General features: G+C 32.8%; 1 protein-coding gene across 1 annotated transcript; it reads left to right on the top strand.

Annotated features, from left to right (window-relative positions):
- The first annotated feature begins 1,498 nt into the window (after positions 1–1,498).
- Positions 1,499–13,765, top strand: LOC111002691. The gene is made up of 4 exons (XM_045634652.1): positions 1,499–1,586; positions 11,877–12,045; positions 12,924–13,037; positions 13,471–13,765. Exons 1-4 carry the CDS (start codon positions 1,581–1,583, stop codon positions 13,638–13,640), a joined length of 459 nt encoding a protein of 152 aa, XP_045490608.1. The 5' UTR covers positions 1,499–1,580; the 3' UTR covers positions 13,641–13,765.
- Positions 13,766–13,906: the final 141 nt, after the last annotated feature.

Below are 13,906 nucleotides of genomic sequence, written 5' to 3'. Positions count from 1 at the left end.
CCTAATTCTGATGTATATATATATGAAATCTCATGAACCTCCCCCCCTAACAACAGAATGACATATATTTGTGTCTGTTTCGTTGTTTTTTTTTATTATAGGTAAGCCTTCTGTGTTACACGTCGACTTATTTTATGATCTTAGGTTATAGTAAGGCTGTAAACTGCACAAAGAAAAATCCATAGTTGATCTGACAGAAATCGAACTCATAACTGAAGGCTTGAAAGTCCCCCTTCTCTCAAATTTACAGACAATTAATTATTGCGTATGCGTTGCGCAAGTGCGTTGCCGACCTTTTACGAATTGTACGCGCTTGAAGGACCTAAAGTTAAATTGGTTTGGAAATATATCGGTGGGCAGTTGGATCCAAAGAATTAAGCCGCTCAGAAAGGAATGGTCAAATTCTACAATTAATATATGTGTATCGAATATAGCCTCTTCATTACTCAGGAAACATTACGATGTTTTGCATACATAACAACTAACCACAGACTGCAACTGACAAAGTAATTAACGTAACACAATACCACAATGTAGACAACAATTGTTTCCTGTCATTGGTAGCTTAATTTATGGTAAAAGTCATTGGAATAGGTCAAGTGTGTTTGTGTTTTACAAATAAATTAATAAAAATCCTCTTTGATCTCCCATGAGTTTTATCATTGGAAATTCAGGGCCAGTATGGCTCCAAGGGTACCTACGGTCAATGTTTTACAAATACTTCTATAGAAATAGTACCTATCATGGCTCTCCTTATGTTATTTTTTTATTTTTTGAAGTGAGACTTCTTAAGGCGTAGGAGTGTAAATTTTTTACGGATGCAACGTCATGATGCAGCGTTTTTGTCGAAGAAAAGGGAGAGAACGATTGAGAAAGGGAGATCGAGAAAAGAAAAAATACACGCTATTGGTTGGTGTATTTCGCGGTTCGATTACAAAAAATAATTTTAAGTATAGATGGCAATTCTGTCATATAACGTCTGATGCAGTAAACACAGATTTTTATGTATTTATATTATCATTAGCACATATACAGTGTGGAAACAGTGTGAATATAGATATACAAATACATGGAGTGATCATATACTGGTACATGATTATCTGTAAGGGTTTTTACCTTAGTAATACTAAATTTGCAAAGACGTTTCATTTCTGGCATATGTACTTTGTAGGCACGCATTTTTTTTCTTAATAGGCACGAGTTTATAGTTATGAACTATATAATATCTGTGGCGATGGCTTCAATAGATTAGCTGCCTCGAGTGATACGGTCAGGAATCATTATCATGTTCCACCACCACACTTTCCCATATAAAAAAGATTCCTTCATAAATACAGTTTTATAGGTATTATTAAAATATAATAGAAATTCATCCTTCCATAATAATAAAAGTTAAAACTTTCTCCACACGAAATGCGTCCTTGAACCTGTAATAAAATTTCTAATCCCGAGAAAGCGATTCATTTTAGTCTCAGTTCACTCAGTTTGTAACATTGAAGTCTGAAGCAACAGTATCTCGATTAGAGTTTAATAATATAATTAAAAAATATAAATTCAAGTTATCGAAGAAGCAAGTTACAATGTTTGTAAGTACGAATTTGAACTTTTATTGTAGTCAATTTATAATACTCCAAAGCATAGGAAAGTATATTTATAAGCATAGATTATGCAAGGTATAGACACCAAAATTGATAACTATTATATTTTCTAATTTAGCTGTGCGAATCTTCCTCGCCAAAGGATGCTTAAATTTAAGTGTATACTTTATTTACAACTATACTGGCCCTGTGTGACGATTTTTTTTTACTTATTAGATATTATATTATTTTTAGTTTGTTATAACTATTAATAGTAGGGCTGGAGCCGGGACGGAGTTGCATTAATTAGCGGTCCGTCCCGGCTTCGCACGGGTGGACATTTATTTTTTGCATTGATATGTTCTTTAATATAGCGGAACGTTCTTTTTTCTATCATCAATTCTTTTAAGATTTTTAAAGGCATTTTTTTACACCTTAGATAACGTTATTGTAGTTTTAGTAGGGAGCCTTATTTTTTTAAATAGCCTATATTAATCGGTGATAATAGAACATTCAAATGGTGAAATAATTTTTTAAATCAGTCCAGTACTATTTGTTCCATTTCGTTATAAACATACTTACATACAAATCTTTTAGTATAGATATATTTTCAAGATTTTGATACAAATAATGTAAGGTGGTATAGTCTAAAGTTCGCATATCCTGCCACACATGATGACGTGCAAATTTGTCTTAAATAGAATGTAGTAGAACAGAAGTTACAATTACATTAGTCATCATATAATTATAATGCGTATATTATTTTATCACTACATCATCACAATAGAAATACATATATTTTTACATTATCAGATTTGTATTTAACCCAATTAATAGAATATTTTTTCCAAAAGTAGTAGATACTAGATTTTTTTAAATCTAGGACCATTATATAAACCAAGTGTGATGGGAATCCTATGAGTTACACGTGTTCTGTATATTTGATATTCAAAGCACGTAATTATTTCGGGTTTCTTGGATATAATATAAATTTGCGTCCAAGTGCTGCGTCGTATAATTACGTGTTTTTATGTTTCTAGTTGCGAGGCCTGTTTAAATTTGAAACAATGTTTTATTCTTATATCTACGTAAATTTATATTTAAAATATTTATGATTACATAATATCATGTATGATGACATTATATTTTGATATTAAATATGTTAAAAACATAATATTTAAGTATTTATTTATACAATGCTGGTATTGTTTGCTGTGGTGTCCAATTCTTAATAGCCATTGTATTCGACAGTATTGTTTCTGGAAATTTAATTCTATTGGACAATTGCAAATCACTAAAACAAGAGTGTAGAGGAAAATATTATGTATGCCAGATATAAATGATATAGTATTTGTAAATTAAAAAAGATTATTCACGGTGAGGACTGGCAACCTAAATTACCATTTTTTTTGTTATTAAGCTTAAAATGTGTATGTTGTGTGGTTGATATTTAGTGAACCAGTACTGAAGATGCCACTAAAATGCTGTGTACAGATGTAATTAGATTTCAGGTTTTTCGAATGTTGTTTAGTGGGTAATGACTGTATGTATCTAATCAATCTGTTTTCTGTTTCTGTGCTAAAATGTAAAAAACATAATATATGTATATTAAAAAGAATGGTAGGTACATTATCGTTAAATCGTTAATTTGCAATTGTTACAAACTACGAAAGTAAAATACAACAAAATCAATGAGATTTTTGCGCATGAATTTGGGAAACTAATTTATCGATATTTGGATTAACGATACAAAGACGTAAAGATTTTTCCAAATTATCGTCCGTTAGTCTTGTACGATATGTTGATGTATAGACTTTCATCAAAGAAAAGAACTGTTCGCATTTATAATTACTGCGAAACGCACAAATCAATCTACCGAATTTTTTAAGCTGCGGCTTCGTCTTTTATTTGGTATTTTTTGTATAATTCTTAGTATTATAGTCTAATAAGTATCCAATGTAATTTTTTTAATTGGGATTTTTCAAAATGTCTCGCGGGCTAGTTGTTGCCCATATACCTACGCCGTATATGTCAATTTTATGAAAGAAACATGAGCTTCATTTATTTTCAAGTTTATGATTAACGTTAATTTATGTCAAACAATAATAGACATTTAAACGATGCGTTATTTCCTGATAGTCATCTATATGTTCCTTAGTCATTGTTTAACATACACATACTAGTTATTAAGTGTTTCCCCGAGAAATAAACGCTTCTAAACTGTATATCTACAAAATAAATTTTTGAGGCATATATATTTTTAGAAGTACAGTGTGTATCCCTTTTATCCACTCATGTAACCAACATTATTTCTGGTTCTGTAGGCTACAACGAGCTTTTGCCGAGAATTCGCGCTTGTTATGTACTTAATAAAGTTGTTACAGGACAGTCACAGCCGAATTGGCAGTACTTCAGTACTTTAGCTTCAATGTACCTGATGGGTACGTGAGAAAGCGACATCATCCGCCATTACTTCATGTACCCACAGCTAGGACTAACCTTCTGCAAAGGGCACATATTATTCGGTGTATTAATTTACAACTAATAATAATAACAAAATAGGTTAACGGACCTTTTTCATTGTCTGTTGAGTGAGCTGGCAAAAGTTATATTATTTGTTAGTGCCTACAGTTAGTAAATTTCTTGTATTTTTTCTTATGAAATTTCATATCTTGTTTTTTTTGCGTTTCGTCTGTAAAGTATATTACTTATTGTTCTCTCGTGTCAATTCAGGGTCACCTGTTAAGGCAGGAGTATTTTTATAAATAAATAAATCTTAACCGAAATGAAAAATGAAATAACTTACACCGATGCAGTTTCATTACTTCCCTAGTATGTTTGATCAAATTTTGGCTCTTGATTGAACGGCTAATTATTTGGCTGCGACATGTATTTGGCCTTTCTGATGTTAAACCGACCAAGGCTGCTATATATGTAAATTGAGAAATTCCTCATCTCTTGCCATCGGTTAAAATTATTTAGACATATAATTAAAAGTCACAATATTGCGTCGTTTATAATTTCCAAAGAAGAGTCATAATACATTTTAAATATATGAAAAACTCTTTCACATTATTTATTTATTTATTAATATTCATTACGTATTGCTAATTACATACGGTACCCTAAAGAAGATCGCTAACGTTGCAGCACGTGTATGGTTAACGTGCGGGCTTCAGGGAATCGTTTTGCTGCCTCATCATTTACCGCATTTTTCCATTTTAAATTTAATAAAATATATTTGCATTATATTCGTGTCTGGCATCGACTACGGATCTATTCTATGTAATTTAATTATAAGTTTAATTAATAAATAGTTACATAATTATTGGTTTTTTTTTGAGAGTCCGGGCTGTCGATATCGTAATTGGCGCAGTCGGTAGGATAGTTTCGGGGTTACGACGATCGCTATAAAGAAGATTTCCGGGTCTAGTTTCGACACCGCGCGCGGTCGTTCTAGCTATCGCTATCAAGCGTTCACCGAAGCATCAAAAATCATAAGGAAGCAGCCGGGGCGTACTCAAACTTCAGTGCAACTCAAAAGAAACCAGGGAAGTCGACGAGTTATGTGAGTACATTGAATTATTTTTCCATTCGTGTTGCTCTCTCCTCGTTACGATTTTCCGCCCTATGAAAAATAGTCCTGTTTCCTCCAGGTATAAAACTCGTAGGGTTAGTTTAGTAGACTCGAATCCTCAATTAAGTGAAGACTTGAATCGTCAATTAAGTGTAGACTCGAATTGTCAATTAAGCGAAGGCTCGAATCGCCCTTCAGTAGGTTTAAATTTTTTTTCTGAGAGCTCGCATTGCCCTCATAGTTTAAGTAGTAATTTGAATTTAAATTTTAGTAGTTTAAAGTATAAAATGGATCCTGATACAGTTTATAAGGCTCTCCGCCCAGTTCCTGAATTCGATGGGAACCCACATATACTTCCTAGGTTTATAAGAATATGCGATCAAATTGTTATTCAATGTGTAAAGGACGAGATAGGATATGAATTATCTAATTTATGTGTAATCAATGGCATATTAAATAAGATTACAGGTTCAGCCGCTCGTACTATTAATTCCAATGGCATACCTGAAAATTGGTTAGGAATTAGGAATACATTAATTAATAATTTTTCTGACCAAAGGGACGAGACCGCTCTTTATAACGACTTAGCATTAGCGACACAATGTAATGAGACTCCACAGGAATTTTATGACAAATGCCAAAATCTTTTCAGTACTATAATGTCTTATGTATCGTTGCACGAGACATTAGACACAACTGTAGAAGCTAAAAGAGTTTTATATCGCAAATTAACATTACAAGCATTTGTAAGAGGCTTAAAAGATCCTCTCGGGTCCCGAATAAGATGTATGAGACCTGAAACGATTGAAAAGGCGTTGGAATTTGTCCAAGATGAGCTTAACGTTATGTATTTACAACAGCGTAATAATTTAGCAACAGATCCTAGAAAACCATTGTCATCATCATCACCACAGAACACACACCAGCAACTTACACACACACAGCCTAAATTTCCTCCGATTATTAACAACTTTAATCCTTCTAAATTTTTACCTGGGCCTAGCTGGCAAAAACCTAATTTTAAAACCTAATTTTAATTCTAATTTTAATAGTCGTCAGCACATGCCTATGTATCCAACGCGTACTCAGCAAATTTTCCGAGCACCGTTGCCTAACTATAATAGTGGTTTCAGAATACCTAATAGGAATCCTGTACAAAATAATTCTGGTCCTAAACCTATGAGTGGGGTAAGTCATTTCGTGACGAAACCCTTACCACCTAAAATTACTGGACATGATTGGCAGAAATTTGGTAATCCGCCTCCATCAAATTACTTTAAGTCTAAAGAACTTAATTTTAATGAATTTTATGATTATGATGATTATGACTATGGCAATGACTATGTTGACTACAATTATTATAACACCGACTATGATTTAAGTGACTATTATGGACAATATGGTAATTATGACTATGATGACAATCAATACTATGAACAACAAGAATTACCACCGATAGAGGATATTCGCTATGATAGTAATAGGCCTAGTACTAGTAAAGCTAGTAAAGATATTCAATCGAAATATCCAAATGGTAGGAAAAGTCAGGATTTTCACAAGAGCAATCAGAAATCCGCACCAGAATAGAATTAAATTTACAATCAAAGAAAGAATTGCCTTATATTAAAATTAATAATCCACCTTTAAAGCTTCTCATAGATACAGGCGCAAACCAATCATTTATAAGCCCTGAAGCAGTGGATAAATATTTCAGTAATATTCCGAAAATGTATGATCCTTTTGAAGTAACTAACTCTAGAGTAACAAGCATTCATGAACATTGGATATCAGTTCCTAGTTTTCCTGAATTTAATGATGATAAAAATATAAAATTATTTATATATAAATTTCATAATTATTTTGATGGTTTAATTGGATTGGATTTGTTAGAAAACTGTAGAATTGATTTTAGAGATGATATATTAATAACAGAAAATGCGAAAATTCCTTTATTGCGATATCAATGCAAAAGATATACAGATCAAATAATACCAGCCAGAACATCTCGTTTAATTAGTATACCGATACATCATAACGATGGTGACGTATTCATACCAGAACAATTATTAGGTAATTGCATTGTACACGAATGTATTACTAATGTGACTGATCAGATTGGTATAGTAGAGGTTAAGAATATGACAGACGAAGACATTGTAATTCCAATTGACAGACCTTTACGACTTGACTTATTTAACTTTGAAAGTTCCTATACTGAACCGGACTCAGACAGAGTAAAACAGGTTTTAGACAGACTTAGAACTGACCATTTGAATAGTGAAGAACGGGTTAATTTAGTTACTCTTTGCAAGCGCTATGCTGACATATTTTACATTGAAGGCGAGCCACTAACTTTCACTAATAGAATCAAACATAGCATTAGAACTCATGATGAAAACCCAATTTACACCAAAAGTTACCGATACCCTTTTGTACACCGTCAGGAAGTTAGAGAACAAATTAGTAAAATGCTCGAACAAGGTATAATACGACCCTCTGACTCTGCTTGGAGCTCACCCATTTGGGTAGTACCAAAGAAAGCTGACGCTTCTGGTAGACAAAAATGGCGACTTGTAGTGGACTTTAGAAAGTTAAACGAAAAGACTACCTGGGGCTACCTCAATTTTACATGTATGTTAATGTTTGTGATTCAATAAAATACTTTTTTTTTTTTTTTTTTTTTTTTTTTTTTTTTAAAGACTATTGATGATAAATACCCAATTCCGAACATCACCGACGTTTTAGACAAATTAGGTAGATGTCAGTATTTCACCACCCTTGACCTTGCATCTGGTTTTTATCAAGTCGAGATGAATCCTGAAGATATACCGAAAACCGCATTTAACGTAGAACACGGTCATTTTGAATTTCTACGTATGCCGATGGGACTTAAGAATTCCCCTTCCACATTTCAGCGTGTAATGGATAATATCCTTAAAGGTTTACAAAATGAGATATGTCTAGTATACCTCGATGACATTATAGTATTCAGTACATCTTTGCAAGAGCACATAATTAATTTAGAAAAAGTATTTAGTAGATTGAGAGAGTCCAATTTCAAAATCCAGATGGACAAATCTGAATTCTTGAAACTTGAAACAGCTTACCTTGGTCATATAATCAGTAATGAAGGTATTAAACCGAATCCTGATAAAATTAAAGCCATAGAAAATTATCCTTTACCTAAAACAACAAAAGAAATTAAACAATTTTTAGGATTATTAGGTTATTATAGAAAGTTCATACCAGATTTTGCACGTTTGACGAAACCGATGACTAAATGTCTTAAAAAGACTAACAAAATAACTTTAGATTCCGAATATATAAAATGTTTTGAGAAATGCAAAACTTTATTAACTAACGATCCTATTTTACAATATCCCGACTTCAATAAAGAATTCATTCTGATAACAGACGCCTCTAATGTAGCTTTAGGAGCAGTACTTTCACAAGGCACAGTAGGCTCTGATAAACCGATCTGCTATGCTTCTAGAACATTAAGTGACAGTGAATCAAATTACAGTACGATCGAGAAAGAACTTTTGGCAATTGTATGGGCAACTAAGTATTTTAGACCTTATTTGTTTGGTAGGAAGTTCAAAATTATAACAGACCATAAACCACTTCAGTGGATTATGAATCTAAAGGAACCGAACTCGAGACTGACACGATGGCGACTGAAATTGAGTGAATATGACTATACAGTGATTTATAAGAAAGGAAAGTTTAATACTAACGCAGACGCTTTATCCCGTGTTCAAATTAATAACGAGGAAATAGAATCACTTCTTAAAGAATGTGGTATAGATGTGTCCATAAGACCTGAACCACCAGGTTCAACTACTGCAACAGCACATACATCCGCTGAAAATCCTATTCTTGAAATACCCATTACAGATGAACCTCTAAATAAATTCCATAAACAGGTTTGCTTAACTATAGTAGGTGATATTAAAAGAAGACCTCATGTAACTAAGCCTTTTGATACCCACACACGTACACATATACAAGTTTCAGAATCTTCATTAGAACAAGACGTCATTAATGCTGTGAAAGAATATGTCAACCCTAAGATAAAAACTGCTATTAAAATAACTCCACCATTAGGTATGTATTCGATAATTCCGATTTTACAAAATAACTTTAAATATAATTCTATGCATCTAGTTTTAGTAAAAACCGAGCTAGAAGATGTTAAGGAGTACTTACGACAGCAAGAAATAATTAAACACTATCATGAAGGTAAAACTAACCATAGAGGTATTAATGAATGTTATTTAGCCTTGTCACGTCGTTATTACTGGCCTAAAATGAGGGAAGAAATTTCTAAATACATAAACGAATGTACAATTTGCGGACAGACTAAATATGACAGAAACCCAATTAGACCACAGTTTAATATAGTACCACCTGCAACAAAACCGTTTGAGATAGTTCATATGGATTTATTCACAGTGCAAGCTGAAAAATACCTTACCTTTGTAGATTCGTTCTCAAAATACGGCCAAGCATATCATTTACGAGATGGTACAGCTATTAGTATTATCCAAGGTCTATTAAATTTCAGCACTCATCATGGACTACCTTTGACTATTGTGACAGATAACGGGACTGAGTTCACTAATCAACTTTTCGCGGAATTTGTTAGACTACATAAAATTAATCATCATAGAATACTAGCTCATTCACCTAACGACAACGGAATTATTGAAAGGTTCCATTCTTCTTTACTAGAACACCTTCGTATTCTTCATCTGAAAAATAAAGATGAACCTACAATAAATCAAATTCCTTATGCAATCTTAGCTTATAACAGTTCAGTACATAGTTTCACCAAATGTAGACCACACGATATCATTAGAGGTCATTTTGATCCTAGAGACCCTTTAGATTTTAATTTAGCCGAACACCTTTTGCAACAGTATATTATAAATCATAGAGACCAAATGAAGACGGTATATGAAATGATTAATGAAGCTACAACTATTGATCGTACGAATTTAATGACTAATAGAAATAAAAATCGTGAGCCAGAAACTGAATATGTACCCGACCAGCAAGTTTTTATTAAGAACCCCTTAGCTAGTAGACAGAAGTTAGCACCACGATACACTCACGACACAGTTCTTGCAGACCTTCCCATACACATTTACACTTCAAAGAAAAAGGGACCTGTCGCTAAATCTCGCTTGAAACGAGTACCAAAGTCATCCAAATTGTTACAGGTACCGACTAATACTGATAATGACAATGACGAAGACAGTAGAGATAAAACTTGAGACTCTTGACAATTAACTTTTACCCTTTAAATTGGTCATTCCTTTATTATATAATATTTAGAATGAATAAATGAAAAGTTGGATTATTTTAAGAAATTCAACTAGATAGGATTTATAAAAGAGAATATTTTATAGGATTTATACGTGCAGCGAGCACGCATTATAGTATGATAGGCATAGATAACTTAGGATATGTGATTAGTTAATTAAGAGAAATATATAATCTAGAAATAATAAAATTTTAGATATTGATTTTAGAGAATATTATTATCTTATAAAACCAGGTAGTTATATTATAGGTATATATTCTAAAGATAGTTACGACTTATTTTAGCTGTCCATTGTTCCTAATATATTCCACTAGACCTTTATACCTATATCCTTTCATAGCAACCGATGGGAGATTTTTCATGTACTTGCAAACCGAATGCCCGAAGATTGGCGAATACCTTCTCTGTGAGGAAAGCACAAATCAGTATCAGCTACGAGAACACGCAGATTGTATCCGGAGTATTATCATTAATCAATCTTTAGATAAATCATGCAGCCCCACTGAAGTCTCTATTACAAGGCAAGCTATGGAACAACTGGATGATAGACACTATACTATTGTCTTCCGGAATCCCACAAAAGTCGAACTTTGATGTGAACGGCAGGAATATGTATCCTTATCAGGCAGTTACTTAGCAACCATTCCTCATGAATATTCACTACGAACAGATATATTTAAGATAACCAAGATGAAATGAAATCAAGGGACAGCCGCTGAAGATCACCTGGAAAGTAGAATTATGCTACAGAACCCCATACGACTCGCCCACTTTCATTCTTCACTATACCTTACAATGTTGCCCCTCTATGCACTTGTATCTGGTATAGTTATAATTTTCCTTGCTTATACTCTTCGACGATACCTGCGAAAGAACTCTACTACACCAGGGAGAGAACCAAGAAGCAACCCTATACATTCTGTTCCTGATTCTGAAAATCATGAAGTACCAGCAACATTTTCCCTCAAAGTGCTCAAATAGTTGCTGTTCTGGGGATGGAGGAATTACATACGGTACCCTAAAGAAGATCGCTAACGTTGCAGCACGTGTATGGTTAACGTGCGGGCTTCAGGGAATCGTTTTGCTGCCTCATCATTTACCGCATTTTTCCATTTTAAATTTAATAAAATATATTTGCATTATATTCGTGTCTGGCATCGACTACGGATCTATTCTATGTAATTTAATTATAAGTTTAATTAATAAATAGTTACATAATTATTGGTTTTTTTTTGAGAGTCCGGGCTGTCGATATCGTAATTTGCTTGTAACATATAGTTGAAGATAAACATTATACATAATATGGTTAATAATACATTATAATAAAAAATTGCGATAGGTCGTCTAAATATAGTCTCATATAGGAATTTTATATATGTTTATATTGTTTCAGTTTATATGGTGTTTACTCAGTTTCCAACTATCCGACGGTGCAGTTTTAGACCCAGCATTATATCTCTCACCAAGCCCTCCACTGATCTCCATTAGTGATAGCAACCCTGAAGTTATATGGACACAACCCAGGAATGCGCCTTTAAACACCAAATCTATTATCGATAAAGGTATTATATATATATATATTATATATTATATAGCCGGTCTGGTTTTCTCATACGCCGACAAATATTCACGATCAATTATCTAAATATATTGTTGTTGGTTGACATGGTACGGTAAACTGTCCACTCAAATTAAAGAACATAGTAACAATCTAAAAAAATTAAAGGTTTTAAATTGACATATAATTGTAATGCAGAATAATATATATATAGAATAATGTACCAGCTTTGGCTCCAGGACGGAGTCACAGGTCAAGCCTTTGTATGATGATAAACTTATTCGTTTGTCATCATACAAAGTTATTATTATATTAAATTAATTAAATATTGAAGATATTATGTAGATACATAAAATCTGGATGGTGACAAAATATTGAAATAAATATTTAATTAGTGGTTCACCTAAGTCCTGGAACCAGCTCTGGGGGCTTCATGTCCGCCATGACCCCATACCCCGGATCTGCTCGCCACAGACTGAAAGTTGTTTATTAATATTGATCATGCTTATACCTACAAAGTAGTTATTTCTTTATATACAATTAGATGTCGCTAGTAGAATAAATTACTATTTTGATACATATTTAACACATATATTTTGGTTGTCAAATATTTAACTTAATTAAGTTCAACTTATCCGTTAACACGTCTTTAATTGACATTAAGTATCGGTATTGAAGGTTTTTAATGCTTTTTAGAGACATAAGTTTAAAAATGAAATGATAAAACAATGAACATATTATAATCTTTGACCGAATATAATAAATTGTATAGCCTGTGAGTCTCAATATAATCCAAACCTTTGAATTAATATCATCCTTCAGTCCGGTTATAAACTTACTACTTAGTCGTATTTAAATGGGATTTTTTTAAAACGATTTCAGAGCCAGCGAATGACCAGGAAGCGATGGTGGAAGCTGAAACATTTTGGCCGCATATTCGATCAATACACTTCCCGATACAATTTCATTTGACTGGCACTTATGGAGGCTTTGGAGGTACTAAAAAGTGATTAATTTACTTTTGATTATTTTTTCTTTGGACGTGTTAGCTTATTAAACCAAATTGCATGATAATTCCTCGCACGTGTCAGCACACATGATACAAACTAAAATCAGGTTGAAGTTTAATTTCTTCATAAACTACAAATTATAATCTCTTAATTTTTTATTCAAATAGGTTTTTGAACTAATTCCTTACGTACTTACCTTACTAATAACTTTATATATTTATTTTTTGTTATCTGCAGGATTACGAAATAAATAATGTTCAGCACTTTCATAGATTTTACAAACGACCTAACAAAATTAACCTCTTCATAATACATTTAAGGAACTGATAGGCTCCTCAGGTAGCAAAGGTCTTATCAGTAATTTTGGCACTTTTCTTTTCATAAAAATATTTTTCTATATTTATTTGTATTGTTGGCAGGTACAGGAGTAGTCCCCAGCAGTTATACGAATTTATCTGGCACCAGAGTGTACGGAAGACCTCTTAATCTAAGTGGCTTTGGAACAGGGTCAAAGTTATTCGGAAGCCAGGAAGCGTCGTGGTCTGGCTGGGGTAATGGAAAATGGGGACACTACGGAAAAGGGAAATAAGAATTAGTTGCTTTATTTGAATTTTGTGAGATGTCAGAGTGAATTTTCTTTCATACTTATGTAATTATAGTATTTATTTGTCCCTAACACGTATTTGAAAGTATGTTCTTATTAAATACATATGTTATAAACATTGTTTTAATTCGATGCTACAACCATACAAATAGTCGTCTATGTTTCAGTATTGAAAAACGTACACTTAAGTTAGAATGATAAACCTATCAAACAATTATGATTATGAATTTGTACAGCAAATTTCCTTTCAT

This window comes from Pieris rapae, chromosome 3 (genome assembly GCF_905147795.1).
Source record: "Pieris rapae chromosome 3, ilPieRapa1.1, whole genome shotgun sequence".
Lineage (NCBI taxonomy): Eukaryota > Metazoa > Arthropoda > Insecta > Lepidoptera > Pieridae > Pieris > Pieris rapae.
Note: the sequence above shows the minus strand (reverse complement) of the source record. Positions and strands in the feature narration are given on the sequence as shown.

Excerpts from the sequence above, each read along its gene's own strand:
- LOC111002691 (XM_045634652.1), top strand. Across the intron at positions 12,046-12,923 it reads CAAATCTATTATCGATAAAG|AGCCAGCGAATGACCAGGAA; the intron begins GTATTATATATA and ends AAACGATTTCAG. Across the intron at positions 13,038-13,470 it reads CACTTATGGAGGCTTTGGAG|GTACAGGAGTAGTCCCCAGC; the intron begins GTACTAAAAAGT and ends TATTGTTGGCAG.